We start from the raw sequence: 21,688 nt of genomic DNA on the forward strand, positions 1-21,688 counted from the left end.
ATCAAAGGGTTTTAATCCCTTGTCAATTCTTGGATGTAGTGGGCTTCATAGGGTTGTTGAGTTTTTTATTCAAATTAGATGGATAAGTGATGACGAGATAATGAAGAATATGGTGTAGCATCCGTCTCTCCTTCTCTCGTACTGAGACGCCGAGTTGAAATCTGTTTTAAGTTTTTTATTTTGTGGTTTCTGCAGGCCGTACCAAACACTGCACAGCTCACACCAACAACTCTCAACAACAGCAAAAGGAAAGCTCCCCAAAAAATTGTATTTTTTGGTCAAGTTTTTGAATTAACAGTGGAGCTATGCTCCTCAAACGCCCTAATTCGTCTCATGCACCAGCCACCCTCCCTTTACTTCCCTCATTTAGTCGATAACTAAACCCATCAGCCCAAACCCCCAAGAACAGGTTGAATGACAGAACCCGGAGCCAACAGACGTCACTGCTTTGTGCGATCACTGAGCTCCAGACAGTAGCGAAATCCAAACAGTCACCCAGCCCAACTTAGCTACAATACTTTATTAATTTTTCTACAATCCGCAGGAAAACATTTTCATTGTCAGAGAAAATGTCAAATACCAGAAGATGATCAATTTATAATTGATCATTTTATTCGTAGTCTAACTCAGGTGGAGATTGTGCTGATGTTGTCAGTCATAAACAACGTTCAAATCAGTCCTTGTCATTAGAGGAGAAGGTTGGCTGCAGCCGCGCAGTCGGCTGCACTTTAGTGATCCTGTGGTTGTTGTCCAGTTCATCAGTGATCAAATGGTTACAGAATGATGCATGACAGGGGTAAGATGGGATGACTGCACGGCACTCAAAACTTGGTATTTTACAAGAACAAAAAAAAACCCAGAGTTTTCTTGTGATCCGCGAAAATGGGTAACAAAAAAAGGTTAGGCTTTCGGCTTCAGTAGTTAATTCTGATAAAAAGTGATAAAAATTCAACCTTAATTATACTTATAGCCAAATGTTTTCGTTTTTTAAATTAAGCTTTTTTTATATAGCACTTAACAACACCTTCAGGGTACCAAAGTGCTTCACAATAAAAGGCAGACAGAAGAAAGTTTAAATTAGGATTAAAATTAAAAACAGCATACAATTACAAAAGCAGTCGGCAGAAAAATACATTAAAGATACATAAGAATACAATAAAAAGGAAACTTAATTTTTTTTTAGAAGTGTCTAAGCATATAGCTATGATCTAACTGTTTATTTTATTACTCGCTGTTTTATATGCCTTGCAATTCCATTTAGTTTTCATTTTACTGTGTAAAATTTGTCTGACCAGTGTTCCCACCCACCTCGTAATTCCTTGGTTCCTGCTTTCTTTCCCCTGAATCTGATTGGTCGAGAAGGGTTTACGTCAACTAACTGGATGTGAAAGACAAGTTTACAACTCTATCCACGTGTCTGAGGGCTGGTTGCATCCCACTTCCAGTGAGAAGAGGCAGGGACTCTTTCCTGAGAAGAGCAAACCTGAAACTGCAACTTTTCGAATTTATTTTCACTGAAGCATCATTTGGCTTTTTATTGCAGGAGTTGTGTTCCACAGAAAAAAATGTGTTTGCAGACTCATTTTTGAGTTTTTGTTGGGGTTTATTTTTTTCATGGCAAAAAGACTTAGTGATGTGCGCTTAGTATGGCTGTGGCTTCTCCACCGACCACCCAGGGACCGGTATGGCTTTTAGCCGCATCCACAAACTGGACCCCCCGTCCCGAAGCACCTCAAGGAAAGCGGCAGTCATGCTTGGCTCTCTCCTCGGCCCCCTCATCCTTCTGCACATCCTCGCCGACCGCAGCACCTTACCCTCACCGGTGAAAGCCTCCGCCAGCCGCGCTGCGGAGAGGACCAAGAGGCTTCTGTACGGATGGACCGGTGGCTCGGAAGTGATGAGCCACGGAACCGACCGGCGCACGTCAGGGGCTCCGGCGGAGGAGGTGATCGCGGGGACAGAGGAGTTCCTCCAGCTGCCTCCTCCGGACTTGGGAGCCGCCAGAAAAGTGCCACCTAGGTTTGCAGGTAAAGTCAGTCCGCTCGGGGAGGGGAGCAAAAAGCTGCCTCGGGCTCTAATCATCGGGGTGAAGAAAGGAGGGACCCGGGCTCTGCTGGAGTTTCTCCGGGTTCATCCCGACGTCAGAGCCGTGGGAGCGGAGCCGCACTTCTTCGACCGCCACTATGGAAACGGACTGGAGTGGTACAGGTGAATATTTGAAAAATCTTTATTTCAAATCTAGCTAAGATCATTTTCAAATAATAATTTAAGCCTGTATATTATATTAACATGTGCTTTTTGGTGAGTTCAACAATCTTTAAAAGAAACGGGATATATAAAAAAATCAAAAATGAGTTCTAGATTTCCCCCTGTATATTATTTTAGTCATTAAATTGCCACGATGATAGATTATGTTGTTCCAACCTTTTTTTAGTCTCCTATACATCACTGATAAGAGCTTGTCTGGACAAACCTACTATCTTTATTTAACATCTCAACTTTCTGAAGTAGCCTAATTGCTGCTGTATTATAAGCAATGTGGACAGCCTGTTGATTTATTAAAGCTGCATTAGTTTTGCTTTCATTTGATTCTATCAGTCGGCTCACTATAACTCAAATTAAAGAGTTAAACAACTTTTGATTTAGACAAAAAAAAAACATTTTTAAAGGTGAAAACGTGTTTCTTTTCTTTTCTTTTTTTCCCCCTGTTAAATCTGATCTATCAAAATTAGATTTGTTTTTTTTTACACCAGTTTGTAGAAGAAAACAACTCTGGTCAACACCTTAAAAGTAACTCTTTTTATCTGTAAAACCAGAATTTCAAATATTTAATTCACATTTAAAGCTTCAAAAAGTTTATAAACTTAAATGTGAAGTTATTGTTTCCCTAGACTAGCCTGACTTGATTTAAAAAAAAAATCAAAAAATTAAATACAAGTCAGATAAAAAAGCTACTTTTTGATCGGGTTTGTGGTGTCAAGAGCAGGTTAGGAGCACTTTATAAAACTGAAAGTAAAAGCCAAATTTTCAGACACATCTGCAATTGCAGACTCTTTCTTTGTTTTTTGTTTTTTTGTTTTTTAAGAAAAGTGATATAATTTGTCTCCGCTGGAGTTCAGGTCATAATTGATTTTATCTGTCTGCGTGAGGGCGACTTGACTGAGTGTTTTGCGTTCACATTTCCACAGGCCTGTGGGGAATAATGGCGTTTCTTCTCAGTGGCTCTGTCTAATGGGGCATTGCCCACATCGCAGCTCTGTTATTAAAAAGAATTAGAGCCATAATGAAAGGTTACCTGAGTGTCTCGGGAGGCATAACTCTCCTTTTGATTGAGTTAACTACTACAAACAGCAACCTCTAAAAGCTCAGAGACAAAACTTTTACTCTCAACTCAGCGACAACTCCCTTCAGAATCTTTGCCTCCCCCTCTCAAACACTCACTCGCGGTTTTTTCTCCCATCTCCCACTCACACACCGCCCTCTTTGTGCCTCTCTGAGTGAACATTCTCTTTTTGCCATCACTCTTTCACACCCTTCTGTTTACCTATTCATCCATTGTGGGGTTTTATATCCATGAGGGTCCCATCTATCCAGAGGAGCTGCCAAGATTCCCTGGAATTTGGATCGCAGCACCGCTGCTAGACCCAAGTGCCGCTTGGCTTTAACGCTGCTCATTTTAAACAGAAAGACCCCTCGAGTTTAAAGGAGGGATAAATTACAGTTAAAAACGAAATGGCCTACTCTGCGAGAGTTGCCAGCTCTTCAACGACATCTAAGAGTCCTCCAGCTGATAGCTTTTGTGCCTCCTCCATGGATTTGATGAAGTTGAGTTCATTTGAAGTGGGTGACATGGGGAGGCACTGGAGCGTTTTTGAAATTTCTCTTCCAAACAAGGAAATCAGTCTTGAATGCACCACTGATGCCTGATGAAAAAGATCAATATATGTGCCCTTGACCTGCAAAATGTAGGATTTTTTACTTTTTTTTTTTTTTTAATTGTTTTTTTATATGTTGAACCTTCTGCTGTAAATTTTAAAAAGCTGGGCTAAAATTTTACAAACAAAGTGTTCAATTTCGTCTTGCATAAATTTGGTTAATTTGTAGTTTGAAGAAAGCTAATTTCAGAAAAACATTCACTAATCTGTATGTTTTTTCTCTCTCGTCATTTTATCCTAATTGGTTCTAGAACAGTCATTCTCTTATTAATTTTTTTTAAAAGATTTTATTTTATGTTAGTAAAATACCGTTGGACAGTGGGTTCTCAGGTTTTTTTCAAGGAAGATTAACCTTGAATTTGAGATGTTTATGTTGTTTTCTCAGCTTTTATGCTCGAGTGTTGATTTAGTTGTTGCCGCCGTACAAAAAAAAAAAAAAGAAAAAAAGAAAAGCTGCCTTTAACCTTCCTATACATTTAGAACCCCTAAATTAGTCAATCCCAAATTCAAAAAATAAATTACATTTTTCGTGTGTTATTGGATTTAATTTTGTATTTACAGTTTCACACAAACAGAAATAATAATGGAACATTTCCTGTCTTTTGTTAAATCCCCATCCCCTAATTACACAGGAAACCCACACAAGTCAGTGTTACATTACACCACTTGATTCTGTCTTACCACGTACAACCTGTTTTGTTTTTGTCATGGAAATGGACACTCAGAAGGAACAAGGAGGTCAAGCGTAAGCGCTGTGAAGTAAGGCAGAGTCCTGTGCGACAGAGTACTCATTATTATGGTTTTTGTCCTACTTAAGTTACCGAACACCCAAGCTTTCAGCCGTCTAGACCCAAACACCCAAAGACCGTTTGGATTAGGTCTCACCTGATCCTTTAGTGTGTTAATTATTCTTCCAAACATGTGTGACCACACGCAGATTTGTACAAGATGTAAATAGATTTAGTGCTGCAAGAATGACTTTTTTTTTTGTGTGTGTGCAATAACCGATCCAATCTTTGCTTAAGCTTGTGAAGCTTAAGTTCAAATATAATGTAACTTCTTTCTCTTGTTCATATAGGTTAACTTTTTGCTCTTTGTGGTCACTCAAAGTGCTTTTATGCCACTTCTTACTATTTATACAGGTCTGCTTGTTCTAAACACACATGTGAAAATCCCTTTCTCACTCAAGGACTCTTAATCTTTTAAATTGTGGAGGTCAGGGATGAAAACACTAATCTTACTATTAACACAAATGCTTCACTTCCTGATTCAGAGCATAGAAAAACAATAGGCTTAGCCAGAAAAACTCGTTTATATTGAATTATGAATTATGGGCTGGCGCGTTTGTAAAAGATGTACAATTTTAGTGGGATTCCACAGTGATGATAAAAAACGGGGTTTGAATCATAAATCTGGGTATTGTGTTGAGACTGCTTGTGTTTGTACAGCGATCCGGTTCCAGTCTCCCGCTTTGGTCAGTGCGGTAAGATAGCTTGAAATGTAATTAAACACAGAACAAAGAAAGAATAATTCACAGCTTCAAACACAGTTCTGTGTAAGTGATAAGTGTCCCATCAGCATTTGAAATTTATGGATGAAAGTTATTTTGTAAAGTTTAGGATTTTTTTCCCCTGCACTTGAGGCTTCTCAAGTTTGTTTAGTAAGCTTTATATATATAAATGAATACAGTAAAGAGTGTCAGGTGCTGATGGTAAAATAAGAGAACGACAAGTTTCTCTCGTACCAACTCAATTTATTAGGTGGCAGAGTTTCAAAGTTTGGTCTTGTTTGCAGCTGCTAGATATTTCACCTTCCTCTGCGACTTTGGAAAAGTTTGAAGGCCAAAAGTTTGGAAAGAATTGCACAGCTCCAAGTGGGAAAGGTTTGATTTTTTTTTTTTTTTTAAGAACCAACATAGTTTTTCAGCATAGTAATGTTGTATGTGAAAGCACATGTACATACATTTTTATTGTTGAGCTGGTCATAAACACCTAGGAAATTTGTAGAAATTAAATAACGAGTGGCTGTTTTGAGGTGTCAAGGTAAAATCTCCCTGCAGCTGGAAAAACAGGTCTAAAAGAGGCCTGCTTATGCAGGTTTATTATTCATTCATATTTATGAAGTACTAAACTAAATTTTAAAACATAAACAATTTCTTTCCCAAATCTTGTGAAAATCCTACGTTTGTCGCACTGTGCATCTCATTATATGCAGTTTCTACAGATGTGTGTCTATATAGTTGTTAAAAGGCAGAATTTGTTGGCAAAGTCTCCAAGGCTCAGTCAATATTTAGGAAACACGCTTCCCCCATTTCCTGTAATTGATTCCATGTTTGATTTATCTTGTTTTGACACCAGAAAATGCTGCACAGTAATAAAATATACTTTACTCTCCCTAGAAACAACTTAGGATGGTCATTTTTTCATGTAGTCTGACACATTTAGTTCTAAAGTTGATTTTGGAATAAGCTGAAATTCTATTGAGAGATGTTTTACTGCATCTACCTGAGAGAAACTTTTTATTAAAGTGCCATGTTTAGCTTTTAGGTAAAGCTTACCTTTTAGAAATTGTAAGCCATCTGTGAAGACTGAAGTGTAAATGTTTATTTTAAGGGCTATGAGTTGTAAATGAGGAACTTGTCTACTGCATCTGAAGAAAAAACGCTTGCTGATTAAAAACAAAAAAATACTGATTTGGATGTTGATCTAATATTTTTTAGGGCTGAGCAACGGTAACACAGAGGCAGGTTTGTTCAGGTGGATGAGGTAAGTGGAGCAGTACTAGTAGGGGCAAAAGAGGGCGCATGCACGCACACATACAGATGATGAAACGTGATCTTGCTGAGCATGAGCTCTGCGCTGCCTTTGGATTGTGAAAGTGATTATTGTTGAGTATCACTGTCCAGCCGGGATGCTTCACCCCCTGTTGAATGCATGGAAACCCACAAGACAGACCCTTCCCCCTCTTCCACCCCTCACCACACTCTTTTTGCCAACTCCTTGACCTTCGCCATCGCCACCACCATCTTGGCAGCTGACCCGAGGAGGCCCGATGAAGGGGAGATGGATAGAAGCAAGGGAAGTCTCCAAAGTAGTGCCTGTCAGCAGCTGCCCTAAGGCATCCTGGGAATCTGCCCTCCAATGTGTGGGTGAAGACAGGCAGCAGGTGCAGGGGTGCTTTGCAGACGGCACCTGGATCTTACACCTGAAGTATTCACGTGACATCAAAAATAAGACTGTTTGTTGTCCTCAAACAAAGAGAGACACTGGAAGGGCTGCTTTGATGCAAATATTCCAGGTGTTAGGGATCAGCACCTCCTGGAGCCTTGATGAGCATGTGCAGAAAGGAAATGTGATTGATCACAGTCACAAAGGTTGTCACGGGGCTTTTACAGAACCTACCACCCTCAGAGTCACCATGCCAACATATGGTACTGTAACAATAGGATCAACTTACATTGTTTCTAGGATTCAGTTGTTGGTTCACTTTTGGAGTTATGTGTACACAAGTCAGCAACCTGTCTGACCTCTTGTATCCCCTGGCCAGTCAGCTTAGCAGCTGTTGGGTGTTTTACAAGCTTCTAGACCTTACGATACAAGGCGTTTATTTTAGGTTTTATATTTCAAAATGGGCACTTGAGATCACGTTTTATTGAGCTCGACTGCAGAAAAACACACAGCTCTGCAATGGTGCGGTGCAGAGCAAACAATGGATTGTTTCTGAAGGTGACCTTTAAAAGAGTCTATGCTACATCTGAAGCTCAGTGATCTATTTTCAGGCAGCATACTGTACCTGAAAATCTTAGATAGTTTCACACTTCTGAAGCAAAAAAAAAACACGAATGTCAGTTACATTTATTGTTCCTGAATTTTACCCAATATAGTTGTTTTTTAACATCACAGTTATTTGCTTACTTTCAGGCACTACACGAATGTAGAGGAAGAAATGGAACAAAAACAAATGTTTAGCGATTTTTTTAGATCTGTATTTCTCCCTACAAGGCATTTAAAGGTCAATAGGTTAAATGTTATCCATCCAAAAACAAATTCAGCCTATAGCCCCGATCATTTGTGTTATAGTGATGAGACAATCTTTGGGTCTTCATAGTACAGCAGTCACGCCACAACACAATCCTTAAAGGTCATGTATGTCTAGCCTTTTAGAAGATTTGCCAAGAGCTTTAGCATTTCTGGGAACATGCTATTTCTGCACAGGGGGAATTGGTTCAATTATGCACAGATGGAACATGTATGGCCCTCAATGATGCGGACTGGCGCAGTAAACCAACGTCTCAGTATGATGGATCTCTCTTTCCTGTATCTGAGGCTGCAGCTTTATCACAGGACAGGGATCTCCTCCATATTTTCCATCAGAGACGAGCAGACGCTCACAAAGACAAAAAACTGTGGAAAGCCTGGGAACCAATAAAAAGAAGGAAGCTCTCTTCTCCTGGGTCTTTCGTTTTCCTTTCAAAAATATTGTAGAACTATTTCCTTTAGATCACTTTTTGCTGTACGTGTATTTTTCTTCTGGCACGGTTGGATATTTCATGTAAATCGAAAACCAGTTAAAGTGTCTGCTACTTGAGGAAGTTCATTTATTAAATCTTTTACATTTGTTCACTCAGCAGAAAAAGCCTTTTCAAGAGTCTTTTATGGGCTTTTTGGTAGCCGTGGGATTGTTTTCCCTCTCTATGTCTGTGCTTAAAGACATGGATGCACATGTGTGATGTGCGCTTATCTGCAGCTGCCCTTGTGGCGACAGCAAGGCAACAAACAATGCTTTTTGTCCTGCTCCGCTGGTGGCTTGGGCTGTGCCAGTTGCCTTGGCAGAGTCCGCCAGCAAACATGGGCAAAAACTTTGGCAGACGGCACCTCAGGCTCAACCTCAGATTGTCTGCCCAACCTGTTTCCATGCAAAACGTTGAGTTACACTGCAGCGCAGCCTAAAGCTCCTGCATGTGTGGCTCTCTCAGTCCATTTCAAGGATTGGCATGGCTTTGGCAAAGGACAAAAATGGACCAACATCCAACATCCTCTCCTTTCGATGTTATATTCAAGCTTTCAACACTTTCATATCCAGTGTATTCTGTACACTTCAGCGAAATGGTGAACAAAGAGTTGCGTGGTGGTGATGAGTGAAATAAAACATGCAGAAGATTAGGGTTTGGCAGGACTATAGACCGTGACCAGAAATCCAGTGCAATTTTTAAAATAGCTAATAATGGAGCTGGTGAATGGAGGTTGAATGACAGAGTGGCATTTAATCTGCCGCAGAAGCTTTTTCTCTCATGCAGAAGTGCTGTTGATCCAGCGCATTTCGAAAACCTACCTGTTTTTTTAAGGAGAATTCCAGCTGTTCAAACAAACGCCTTACATCAAATCTATTGTGTTTCACCTTTGAATGGTTGCATGCTACAAAGGAACCATTCATTGAGCTATATAGTAGGGCTTTGCTCTACAGATGATGAAATCAAATTTATTACAAGCACAGGGTTAGTATGTGTCCATCTCAAGTCAAGCAGGACTTGTTTAAATCCAGCTTTTCTGTCGAACATTAATTTGAAAAAGTGTTCTTTACTAAATACCTACGTATGCGTGGCAGCTTGATTAAAGAGAGGAAGGTGTTAGAAAATGAGCTTGCCACCCTTGACTTGTTTATTGATAGATGGTGTGCAACAACCCAACCAGAATCTTTTTACATAAAGATTGAAGAGAGTGATAAAGGGCCTGTGTGGCGTGGAGCCCTGTGATTGATGTGCCCACAGGGAGGTGCAGAGAAGCCACACCATAATTCAATCAATCTTAGGTGGAACACTGGTAACTTTACTGTAACTAGATATGTCTTTGCTTTAGACAGGAAGATAGACACAGAAGGTGGGACCATCCTCTACTGTCTATTTCTCTTTAGTGTTGTTGTTTTTTTAAGTAAATAAAAGGGGAGAAATTTGAGTTCTGGTGAACCAAAGTGAAAAATCGGAGCAGTGAATATCAGAAAGCAAAGTGTGGAAGAAATAAATAGCTACCGCAGATTCTGTTACTTCAGTTAAAATAACTTAAACAAGAAATGTATTCTCTTTAACCAAAATAGTTATTTTAAATTATTAAAAGTCATATTTCGAAGAGAAGTTCACAGCGTTTCTAACTTTTTTATGTTAAATTTGCAGCTTTATCCAATTTTTTAAAAATTACTTTTAGAAGTGTTTTGGAAAACCCAAGAGATTGTTTGTAATACAAGGTGTGCTAAAAGTCATGGCAAAAATAAATACTCATTTACACAAGTCATAAAGTGTACAAACTGAAGCCATCTTAAATCAGAAAAGTGATATTCTCAGCAACCTGGATCCTCTAGATCTGCTATCCTGCTTGTTTCCCACCTGTCCTTTTCCTCAGTTGCTGTTGCTACTTTAAATTTTCCTAACCTCCCTTTGGTTTGGATATACCAGGCAGCGCCTAATGTAGTTAGCAGTGTGTAGTGCTTATTATAGAGTGACCACAAAAAATACGTACCATTGTGATTGCATAATGTCTCAGAGGCAGCACTATGCACTGCTGCTGCGCTATAGACAAATTTTGAGTGCATGGTTATGTGATGCTGAAGCCAAACCACAATATCTGTGAATTCAAAGTGTAAACTGTATCTCAAACCTGAGCCACGTGACCTCAACGTAACGTCATCTCCCAAATTTTATCAATGCATCATTGCTCAAACATGCCTTTGATGCTCACCTAATGGGACTTACACAGAGGAAAATAAGATGTATGCTAAGACCAGTATCTGTATTAGTGAAACACCAGCTCACAAAATAGTATCATATCAAATTTGATGAGGATTATGTCAAAAGTTTCAATGTTTTGTGACAAAATAAAAGAAACAATTGTTGGATGTGATTTAAAGGGATGACTAATGATGTATTACCATTTGTGTATTTAAAAAAAATCAGTCTTTCAAGCTTAAGTCATTTAAAATACCTTGTAAAGCAATGTATTGGATGCATAAATGCTTTTTTTTTTTTTTTTTTTTTTTTTTTTGAACTTGTCCTGTCCAACAGCTAGGCAAACAGATGAGAGCTGAGGGCCTCTTGTGTTGGACATATTTTATTTTAACAAGAGGGGTTATTAATCTTCAGACAAACCAAAGGTATGTCTGAATAAACCCCTTTTGTAATTGAGGCCAAACTTTATTAATTTCAATCATGTTTGAACATCTTTGGTGTTGGACCGGACGGAAAAGGAAAGAGGGGAAAAAAAGAGAGGGACGTTAGAGAGAGGGGGGGGTAGGAGGGTGATAATAGGAGGGAAAGGGGGGTAAGACCATGAAGCAGCATAAAGCAACAAGTTTACTGGTTGTTAATCATTATGGTACGGTTCAAATGTAGTACAAAAAGGGCGGGGCCTGTTCACACACACTCAAATATTATCAACACACCTGCTAGCTGCAAGAATGTCCACTTGTCAACATGTACACAAAACAGATAGTGTTCACGAACGCATACCTATGCCTTTAAACCAACTAGTGTGAAATCTTTCATTCATTCAATCATGCAAACTATTAGTGCAAAGGTGAGCTAACACCTGTGCTCAAGTGAGTGTTTATGTTCTTCTAAAATGGATGGTGGAATGTGAAAAGAAGGAGGAGGAGCGCCCAGCCACCCCCACACCCAGACCCCCGCCGCAGCAGCAGCGGCAGCCGGAATTCCCCCAACGCCATACGGGAACAGGCAGGGAACAACCGCCCCCCGGGCGACCAAGACCGCCACCCAGGCCAGGTCCAGCAGGACCGCCGCGAGGCCCCCAGAGCCAGAGAGCAGGGAGGCGCGGAGGGAAAGAGAGCGCCGCCCCAGCCCAGCCAGGAAAGCAGCCCCCCCGCCGCGCCGGAAGAGCCCAACGCAGGGCCCCACCGGAGAGGGACACCCACAGCCCCAGACGAGCACCCCACCAACACCCAGGAGTTCCGGGCATCCCCGCGCCCCGACCCCAGGTACGAGCCAGGACCCCCCCAAGGGAGACCCGCTCCGCACTCCAGGCAGCCACCCACCCGGCCCACGGTTGGTCCAGGTAGGAGCAAGGCAGGGGCCCGCCGCCCCCGCCCAGGAGGGGGGAACCCCGGGGAAAAAAGGGCGGCCCACAAGGGGTGTTATAAATATGGCCCGACCAGGCTCGGCCATGTTGGAAGTTTGGCGGGGCCCAGCGCCCAGGGGCAAGGACCAGGACCCACCCCCCAGGGACACGGACACCCCCGGCTCAGGTGTAATGTGAACCCCCCCACCGCGCGGAGAGAGCACCGCCGGGCCCAGGGAGCCAGCACCCAAGGGACACGGCCGCCATCGCCAAGGGGCCCGCACCCCCCACTAGGGAAGGGGTAGGGGACAGATGGACCCAGGTCCCACCTTCCTTGTAAAATGTGTGTGCGTGTATGGGTGTTTGAGAGGGTGTTTGTGTGCATGTGTGTGTGTTTATGTTTGAATATTTTGAAGGGGGAGGGGTGTGTGTACTAAGGGGGGTGCAGTTAAAATTGGCGAGTAGGGCACTAAGGGGACATCTCCTGATTACTCACAGTGATGTCCCCTCACCCTCCACACCAAGGGGCCCTAAATGTCTAAGGTGCGGTTAAAATTGGCGGGTAGGGTGCCAGGAGGACATCTGCTGCTTGCTTGCAGTGATGTCCAAGCACCCCCCCTACCAAGGACCCTACATGTCTAAGGTGCAAATAAAACTGAAAGAGGGGGGGCCCACTCCATACGGCAACCATAGGAGGGGGGCCACTGCCAAGTAGCCCCCCCCCAAGGCGCAGCGCAGGCTAGACCCCCCACCCCCTCACCCTAATATGAGGTTATATGAGGAAGGGGGTAAGTTGGGGACAGCTGGTAGACTGTGCCCCGGTGGTCAAACAGCCGTCCCCCAGCCCCCCCCCCCCCCCCCAGCAAAGGGGCCAGGGCCACCCAGCCCAGGGGCCCCACCCCCGGAGGCGCCGACACCCCAGGCCCTGCACCACCCACCCCACACAGAGAGAGAGGAGCCAGAAAGCGTCGCCCCCCCCGGAGCAAGCCCAGGCCCCCAGACGCCGGCCCTAGAGGAGCTCTGGTCAGGCCTCGACGGGACCGAGGAGGCCAACCGGCCGAGGCAACCACTGATTGCCTCAGCGGAGACCACGACCCGCTAGCCCCCCCGACCCGTACCAATAATGGGCCCCCCCTCCCCCCCAGAACGCCCCCCCACAGGACAGGGCCGACAAGCCCCCCACCCCACCCCACCCCAGACCCCGCAGCCGAAGCGGGTGACACCCAGAGCGACCGGGGGCCCCGAGAGGGTTGTCCCGTCCCGTCCCAGAGCCAGGGAAGGGCCGATCCCAGCCCCAGGTGCAGATGGGCAGCCCATCCGGCGCCGCTGGGCCCCCCCGAGCAGGGCCCCCCGCCAACCCCCCCCAGCACAGGCAAAGGGACCACCCCCTTTGCCTGTGCTCCCCAAGAGCACAGGCAGTCTCTCTGGTCTCCCCAAGACCAGAGAGACTGAATTCTTTCAAAGTTACTTGAGCTTTGGGCTGACATTTTTTCCAAGCTGATATGATCAAACAGCAGATTTCTGTGTTGACTTATGTTTATATTTTTCTTGTTTTTCCAATTTATTAAAATAGTTTTTTTGGCAATACAAAGAGTTATGAAAATGATAGATGCTAATCCTTCTTCTATATCGATGGCACTCATGTCACCAAGCACACAAAGTGACGGTGAGGCAGTGATTGAAACCTTAAGCCAGACTGATAAATCGGCACATACCTGCTGCCAGAGAGCCTGGACAGGAGTGCAGAACCACAGTGCGTGCATGTAGCTGTCGGGTAGATTATTATCACAGTGCTCGCAAATGTCTGAGTTACTGAGACCCATCTTGAACATCCTCTGTCCAGTGTAGTAAATTCTGTGAAGAGTTTTGAGATGGATTAGCTGCAGATTTGGACTTTTTGTCAGTTTAAAGGTGTTTAGACAGAGTTCTGACCAGAAGCTTTCATCTGTGCTGATGCTCAAATCTGCATTCCATTTTTTTGTTGGAAGGGCAATATTGTTATCTAAATTACATAAAAGTTTGTATATTTTGGAGAGAGTTCTATTCATTGAAAAATTAATCAGAGTGGTAACTACATCTGGTAGCTTTAAATCGTCTTTAAATGTATACTTTTTAGTAATACTTGATTTAAGTTGCTGATATTCCAAGAAGTTATTTATTCCATATTTGTCTTGAAGTTCTTTGGGAGTTATGAATCTTCTATCAATAATTATGTGCTCTAGTTGTTTTATGCCCCCTGCTTGCCAAGCTGGGAAGTGAATCATTTTTTTGTTAATAAGGATGTCCGGGTTGTTCCAGATGGGTGTCATTTTGCACGGTTGAATTGATGATTTTGATATTTTGAGAAATTCCCACCAGGCTGTTAAAGTGGCATTTATATTAATGCTTTTGAAACAATCCTGTTTTTTAGCTGTTTGGCTAATAAATGGTAGCTGTGACAGGTTGATCTTTCCTCATAACGCCTGTTCCAAGTCTAACCATGAGTTGGTTTCTGGATTATTTTTTAACCATTTTAAGATATATTGTAATCTATTTGCAAGAAAGTATTTGTGGAAGTTAGGTAATTCTAATCCTCCACAGCTTTTTGCAGATTTTAAAGTTTTTAGACTAATTCTTGCAGGTTGGTTGTTCCATAGAAAGCTTGATATGGATGAGTCTAATGTTTTGAACCATTTTAATGGCGGTTGTGTGGGAATCATTGAGAAGAGATAATTAACCTTGGGTAAGATTTTCATTTTAACCGTGACTACCTTGCCCATAAGGGACAGAGGCAGGTTGGTCCAGCGTGTTAGATCGTCCTGTATGCTTTTCAGTAATGGGGTGTGGTTTAGCTGCACCAGTTCTGATAGTTTGGGGGAAAAGTAGATACCCAGATATTTGATATTTCCTGTTTTAACTGGAATTGTGAGTCTTTGTTCCATATTCCTGTTGAGTGGTAATAAAACAGACTTATTCCAATTAATGGAATAGTCTGATATGGAGGAGAATTCATTTATGATCATTGCTGTTTCATTTACAGAATGTAAATTCCTTAAAAACAGTAATATGTCATCCGCATAAAGACTAATTTTATGATGGCTGTGTTTGGTTTTTATTCCTATAATGCTCTCATTCTGTCTTATTGCTGCAGCTAAAGGCTCAATGAATATAGCAAAAAGAGAAGGAGAGAGTGGGCAGCCCTGTCTGGTTCCTCTTCCAAGAAAAAACCTGTTTGAAGTATTTTTATTAGTTCTAACTGATGCATTGGGGTTGTGATATAATATTTTGATCCAATTGATGAATGCTTTTCCAAAACCAAACTTATGGAGGGCAGCAATAAGGGACTTCCAATTTACTCTGTCAAAGGCTTTTTCAGCATCCAGCGATAGTACCGTCATTTCCTGGTTTTCAATGGAGGCAAAGTCTATTATATTAACTAGTCTACGGACATTATCATCCGAGTGTCTGCCTTTGATGAATCCAGTCTGGTCGAAGTGAATTATGTGAGGAGTGATTATTTCTATTCTCTGTGCTACTGCTTTGCAGATAATTTTTACATCTGCATTGATTAAAGAAATAGGGCGATAGCTTGAAGGACTAGTGGGATCTTTGTCTGGTTTTAGAAGAAGAATTATGTTGGCTGAGTTCATGTTAGGTGGCATTGATTGGCTCTCATTAATAGATGTGACCGTTTTATAAAATGTTGGTGCCAGTTGTTCCCAGAATTCTTTATAAAACTCAGCAGGAAAGCCGCATAAATGCTTATAGGAAAGATATAAAAGACCTTTTCCAAATTTATGGTGCCATGCCGTGCCTTCCTGGACCTTCATCAAACATGCGGCAGGTGTACACATTTTAGCTAAAGTAAATCTTTTCTATGTCTGCTGCATCAAATGCTTCTTGAGTGCCAAAAATCCTTTGAAGAATTCCTGAGCTAGTGATTCTTGGGTTTCCTGAACGATCACAGCAGGGAATTGAAGGTGTTGACCCAGAGATGGAAAGACAGGACTTTTTTATGGGTTGGTTTAATGCACCTCTCTGGAAATGGGACACCTTGAATGTGGCATATAAATCAAGTTTACCGAGAAATCTATTTTCTCATCCCTTTATATTCCGAGTATTTTATTCCTTTCACTAGGATCCGATAAGTTTTTGTGTCGTTCTCTCACTTGTTCCAATCAGGAAATTCTAGCTGAACTGCGTAGTGTGAGCATTTGTAAGATTAATGCTGTTTGTGTTAATTTCTCAGCTGGCTTATTCTTGGTCTGTTTACAAGAGGGACAAAGCATCACTGTGAAGCCTGTAGGACTCAACGTTAGCCCAAATCATTTTATCTGTCAAAAATGTTGCGGGGCCATGGCTTATTATGTAATTATGTTGTCAGGACGATTGTTTACCCTGACGTCTTCTTCCTACATGGTCACATTCTCCCTTACTGTCGAAGCATCAATAGGAGGAGGAGGAGGCTGGTTATTTAGCCACCAACATAGACTGATGTACAAGATACAGCAGTCAAAGTCCTCTCTAATAACATTGTAGTTGCTCCTTATCCACTGCTGCTCCCACCCTTGTCTCCCCAAACAGACTCCCATCCATTATTAATTCAGCCAATTAGCCAGGCTGCATTATTCACCAGGAAGCCCTGATCTCATCCATTAACTTTGCTGTCTTTCCTCATTGTGGCCCTCGCCTGTGATGCTCACACATCCAGCAAAGCTCCAGTCTTTGGACATATTGGACTTGTCTCTTTTATTTAATGCTAAGCTGGATGTCAGTTTTCCTCATTCATGACATTCTAGGAGCCTATTGACTATCTACTGCGCGCCTCTGGGGGAAAAAGGACATTTCCTGGCTTTTTAAGTGGATAACAGTTATCTGCCAGAAAATTTTCCATTCAGGATGCTTCTTATTGTAATAAAAAACAGTTATAATAATGTATTTTACATGTTTGGAGCTTCCATTTCCTTAATAATATGCATGAAACAAAGACTGAACAGATTATTTGAGCTCCGTCTGGAGCATGATGCTTGAGAATATGATGAAATTGTTAGAGTTTACGAGGCTGGACCCAGAAGCAGGACAGAACAGAGATGGTTGGTGGAAAAGAGTTTTTAATCAGTCCCAGTGGTGGTGGCTTAGGTGGCTGGATCCTGGACGGCAGATGAGACCAAAGGTGTGGAGGATGCTGGAGGCAATGTCTGAAGGAAACAGATTAACAGTAGATTAGGATTCTTGGCATAGGCATGAGCATAAGCATAGAAATGGTTTTGACAAGGTCTAGAGTTTAGCATAGGTCAGTACTCTACCGCTGAGAGCAGACGGACTGACATCGGCTGGAAGGTGAGGAGTCCATAAATAGGCTGAAGGTTGATGAGGAGACTGGAAACAGGTGAGGCGATTATTCCCCGGTAGGAGTGGGAGGAGCTCAATCCTAACAGGACCCCCCTCTCAAGGGACGCCACCCGGCGGACGAAAACGGTCAGGGTGCAGGCGGCGAAACTCCCGCACCAGAGCAGGGTCCACAATAAACGAACGAGGCACCCAGCAGCGCTCCTCCGGGCCATAGCCCTCCCAGTCCACCAAGAACTGGAGGCCACGACCCCGCCGACGCACATCCAGAAGGCGACGGACAGTGTAGACCGGATGGCCGTCCACCAGACGGGCGGGAGGAGGGGGTCCGGAAGGAGGGCACAGCGGACTGGAGACCACAGGTTTGAGGCGGGAGACGTGGAAGACCGGATGAACCTTCATGGAGCGTGGGAGACGTAGCTTGACACTGGCAGGATTAATGACAGAGTCTACAATGAAGGGTCCGATGAAGCGAGGTGACAACTTCCGTGACTCTGTGTGAAGGGGAAGGTCCTTGGTGGACAGCCAAACCTCCTATCCAGGAGCGTAAGGTGGAGCTGGAGAACGGCGCCTGTCAGCAGAGGTCTTAGCACGCTGTGTAGCACGTAGGAGCGACTGTCTAGTCGCCGACCAGACCCTGCGACAGCGTCTGATGTGATCTGCCACAGAGGGAACAGTTAAGTCAACCTCTTCAGAGGGAAACAGAGGGGGCTGGTAGCCCAAATAGGCCTCAAAAGGGGACCTTCCTGTGGCGGAAGAGACCAGACTATTATGGGCATATTCTATCCAGCTCAGATGGTTAGACCATGAACTGGGGTTCTGGGAACAAACGCATCGAAGGGCAGACTCCAAATCCTGGTTCGTGCGTTCGGTCTGGCCATTGGTTTGGGGATGGAAACCAGAGGACAAGCTGGCCGTGGCACCCAGTCCCTGGCAAAAGTTCTTCCAGACCTGGGAAGAAAACTGGGGGCCACGATCAGAAACAATGTCACAGGGAATGCCATGGAGCCGAAAAACATGGTCAGTGAGGCACCTGGCGGTCTCAGTAGCAGTGGGAAGTTTGGGCAGCGCCACAAAATGAGCAGCCTTGGAGAATCTGTCCACAATCGTCAAGATGACAGTGTTCCCTTGAGAGGCGGGGAGTCCGGTGACGAAATCCACTGCTATGTGTGACCATGGTCTGGAAGGGACAGGAAGTGGATTAAGAAGGCCAGCAGGAGCTTGATGGGAGGATTTGCTGGTGGCGCAAATGGTGCAAGCAGCCACATAGGCCTTAGTGTCTGAGATGATGGAAGGCCACCAGAAATGCCGCTGGACTTGGAGTAGAGTCCGACGGAACCCCGGATGGCAGGAGAACCGAGACGCATGGACCCAAGTCAACACTCGAGACCGGACCGATGCTGGGACATACTGGCGATTGGGTGGTCCACCTCCGGGGTCTGGATCAGTGGCCAGAGCTTGCTGGATGGCGGTCTCGATCTCCCAGGAGAGACTGGCAAGCACACAGGACGGAGGGAGGATGGGACTAGAGGAGGTCTCTGGTTCTTCAGGGGAATGCAGGCGGGAGAGCGCATCAGGCTTCACGTTGCGTGACCCAGGGCGAAAGGAGACAGTAAAATTAAACCGGCTAAAAAACAAAGCCCAACGGGCCTGACGAGGGTTGAGTCTTCTGGCAGAAACTATGTATTCGAGGTTTTTGTGATCTGTCCAGACTATAAAGGGAAGTTCGGCACCCTCCAGCCAATGGCGCCATTCTTCCAAAGCCAATTTAATGGCCAGCAATTCCCTATTACCAACGTCGTAATTGCGCTCGGAGGGTGACAGTTTGCGGGAAAAGAACGCACACGGGTGAAGCTTCCCATCTGGAGTGCGTTGGGAGAGGACCGCCCCCACCCCGGTATCAGAGGCATCCACCTCCACCATAAACTGTCGAGATGGATCGGCTTGGGCCAACACGGGGGCGGTGGTGAACCGGGTCTTGAGAAGGTTGAAGGCATCCTCAGCTTCCTGGCTCCACAAAAAAGGAGTTTTGGGAGATGTAAGAGACGTTAGGGGGCGTGCAATGCTGCTGAAGTTGCGCATGAAGCGACGATAAAAATTAGAAAAACCAAGGAAACGCTGAAGGTCTTTACGGGAGGTTGGTCGGGGCCATTCCTTAATGGCAGCGACCTTCGTGGGATCCATGTTAACATGACCCTTTTCTATAACAAAACCTAGGAACGAGATCTTGGGGACGTGGAATTCACATTTCTCCGCCTTGATGTACAGTTTGTTTTCGAGGAGTCTTTGGAGGACCAAATGCACATGCTGGACATGGGAATCGAGAGAGGGGGAGTAGATAAGAATGTCGTCCAGGTAGACAAACACAAACCGATTAAGAAAGTCTCTGAGCACGTCATTTACGAGTGCCTGGAATACTGCTGGTGCATTGGTTAACCCAAAAGGCATCACCAGGTACTCGAAGTGGCCTAAAGGTGTGTTGAATGCTGTCTTCCATTCGTCTCCCTCTCTCACCCGCACAAGATGGTAAGCATTACGGAGATCTAATTTGGTAAAGACCGAAGCTCCCTGGAGATACTCAAAGGCTGAATTTAGTAACGGCAAGGGGTATTTGTTCTTTACCGTGATGTTATTGAGATGACGGTAGTCAATACAGGGCCGCAGAGACTTGTCCTTCTTCTCCACAAAGAAAAAGCCAGCCGCCAGGGGAGAAGAGGATGGTCGGATTATGCCCGCAGCGAGGGACTCCTTGATGTATCGTTCCATGGCCATGAGTTCTGGTCTGGAGAGACTGTACAGTTTAGAAGAAGGTAAGGTGACACCTGGGAGCAGATCTATGGCAATGTCATACGGTCTGTGAGGAGGAAGGGTGGAAGCCCTTTGCTTACTGAACACCGCTGCAAGGTCATGATACACCGGAGGGACGCCAGACAGGTCTGGGGAAACAGGTGGCAAATCAGTAGTCTGTAAATCAGGCAGGGCAGAGCGAAGACAGGTGGAGTGACAGTAAGGACTCCAACTTATAATGCAGTTTGTCTGCCAGTCAATGTGGGGATTATGCAAACTAAGCCATGGACGTCCCAAAATGATTTGGCAGGAAGTAGCCTGAAAAACATAAAACTGGAGAGACTCACAGTGGTTGCCAGAAAAACATAGGTTAACAGGAGTAGTCTGGTGATGAATCAGAGTTAGAGTCTGTCCGTTAGCTGCACTGACCTTTAAGCAGGGGTCCAGGTGGAGGAGAGTTAATCCAGCTTCAAGGGCTAGGTTCTTATTGATGAAGTTGCCCTCAGCACCAGAGTCGATGAGGGCGGATATGGATCGGGACCAGGAATTCAGTTCTAGCTGGGGTTTGAGAGTCAGAGACAGTGCCCTTCAGTGTCCCCATGATCACTGAAGGGCTCTCTCTTTTGGCCTGAGGGGGCAGACTGCCACTTGGTGATCTTTACTGCCACAGTAAAAACATTCTCCTCTTGTCCGACGCTCCTCTTTTTCCTTTGGTGTTAAACGCGTCCTACCAAGCTGCATCGGTTCCTCAGGGGTTAATGAGTGAGCAGGAATATCGGCAGAAGAAAAAACAGAAGGGGGCGTGACCGGACGTGTCGTGGGTCTCGGGAAGGCCAGCTGGGACTTGTAGTTTCGAGAGCCGCGGCGCTCGCGGAGGCGGTTATCAATCCGAATGGAAAGTGTAATCAAAGACTCAAGGGAGTCCGGTTTATCATAATGCAATAGTTCAGCTTTGATCGAATCTGTTAATCCGTTATAGAACACTTCCTGTAGGGCTCGCATGTCCCAACCTGCTTTCGTGGCTAAGATGCGGAAGTCAACGGAGTACTCCGCCACAGAGCGTCTCTCCTGTCGGAGACTGAGCAGTTTCCTGGAGGAGTCGTGGTACTTTTCTGGAGTTTCAAACACTTGTTTGAAATGCCCCAAAAAGGCTTGAAAAGATAATGGAGCGGAGCTGCGATTAGCCAGGAAGGCTTCTGCCCATTCCAGAGCCCGACCTCGCAATAAACCAACGACGAAGGCGATCTTTGCTTCATCCGAGGAATACATGGCGGACTGTTGCGAGAAGACTAGAGTGCATTGCAGGAGAAAACCACGACAGTGATCGGTGGTTCCGGAAAATGGATCCGGGTTAGGAATACGTGCTTCATGTACGGGCGAGGGACTCACAGGAGGCGGCTGAGGAGGAGGAGCAGCAGCTGAAGCCGAAGGTAAGTGCGTCGCGTCAGCGATGGTCTGAAGCAGAGATTGGAGCTGTGCTAGTTGCTGCGAGATGGTCTGTTGATTGTTAGACAGAGCGTCGATCATCTGTCCTTGTCGGTCCAGGGTGGAGGCATGGGTAGACAGAGTCTGGTTAAT

General features: G+C 44.5%; 1 protein-coding gene across 1 annotated transcript in view; it reads left to right on the top strand.

Annotated features, from left to right (window-relative positions):
• Positions 1-1,408: 1,408 nt before the first annotated feature.
• LOC101161678 (heparan sulfate glucosamine 3-O-sulfotransferase 3A1) overlaps positions 1,409-21,688 on the top strand; it is a 45,705-nt gene continuing 25,425 nt past the window's right edge. The window contains exon 1 of the mRNA XM_004080593.4: positions 1,409-2,208. Coding sequence (XP_004080641.1) covers positions 1,685-2,208 — 524 coding nt within the window. The 5' untranslated portion in view covers positions 1,409-1,684. The remainder of the gene's footprint in view (positions 2,209-21,688) is intronic.

Source organism: Oryzias latipes, chromosome 19 (assembly GCF_002234675.1).
Source record: "Oryzias latipes chromosome 19, ASM223467v1".
Lineage (NCBI taxonomy): Eukaryota > Metazoa > Chordata > Actinopteri > Beloniformes > Adrianichthyidae > Oryzias > Oryzias latipes.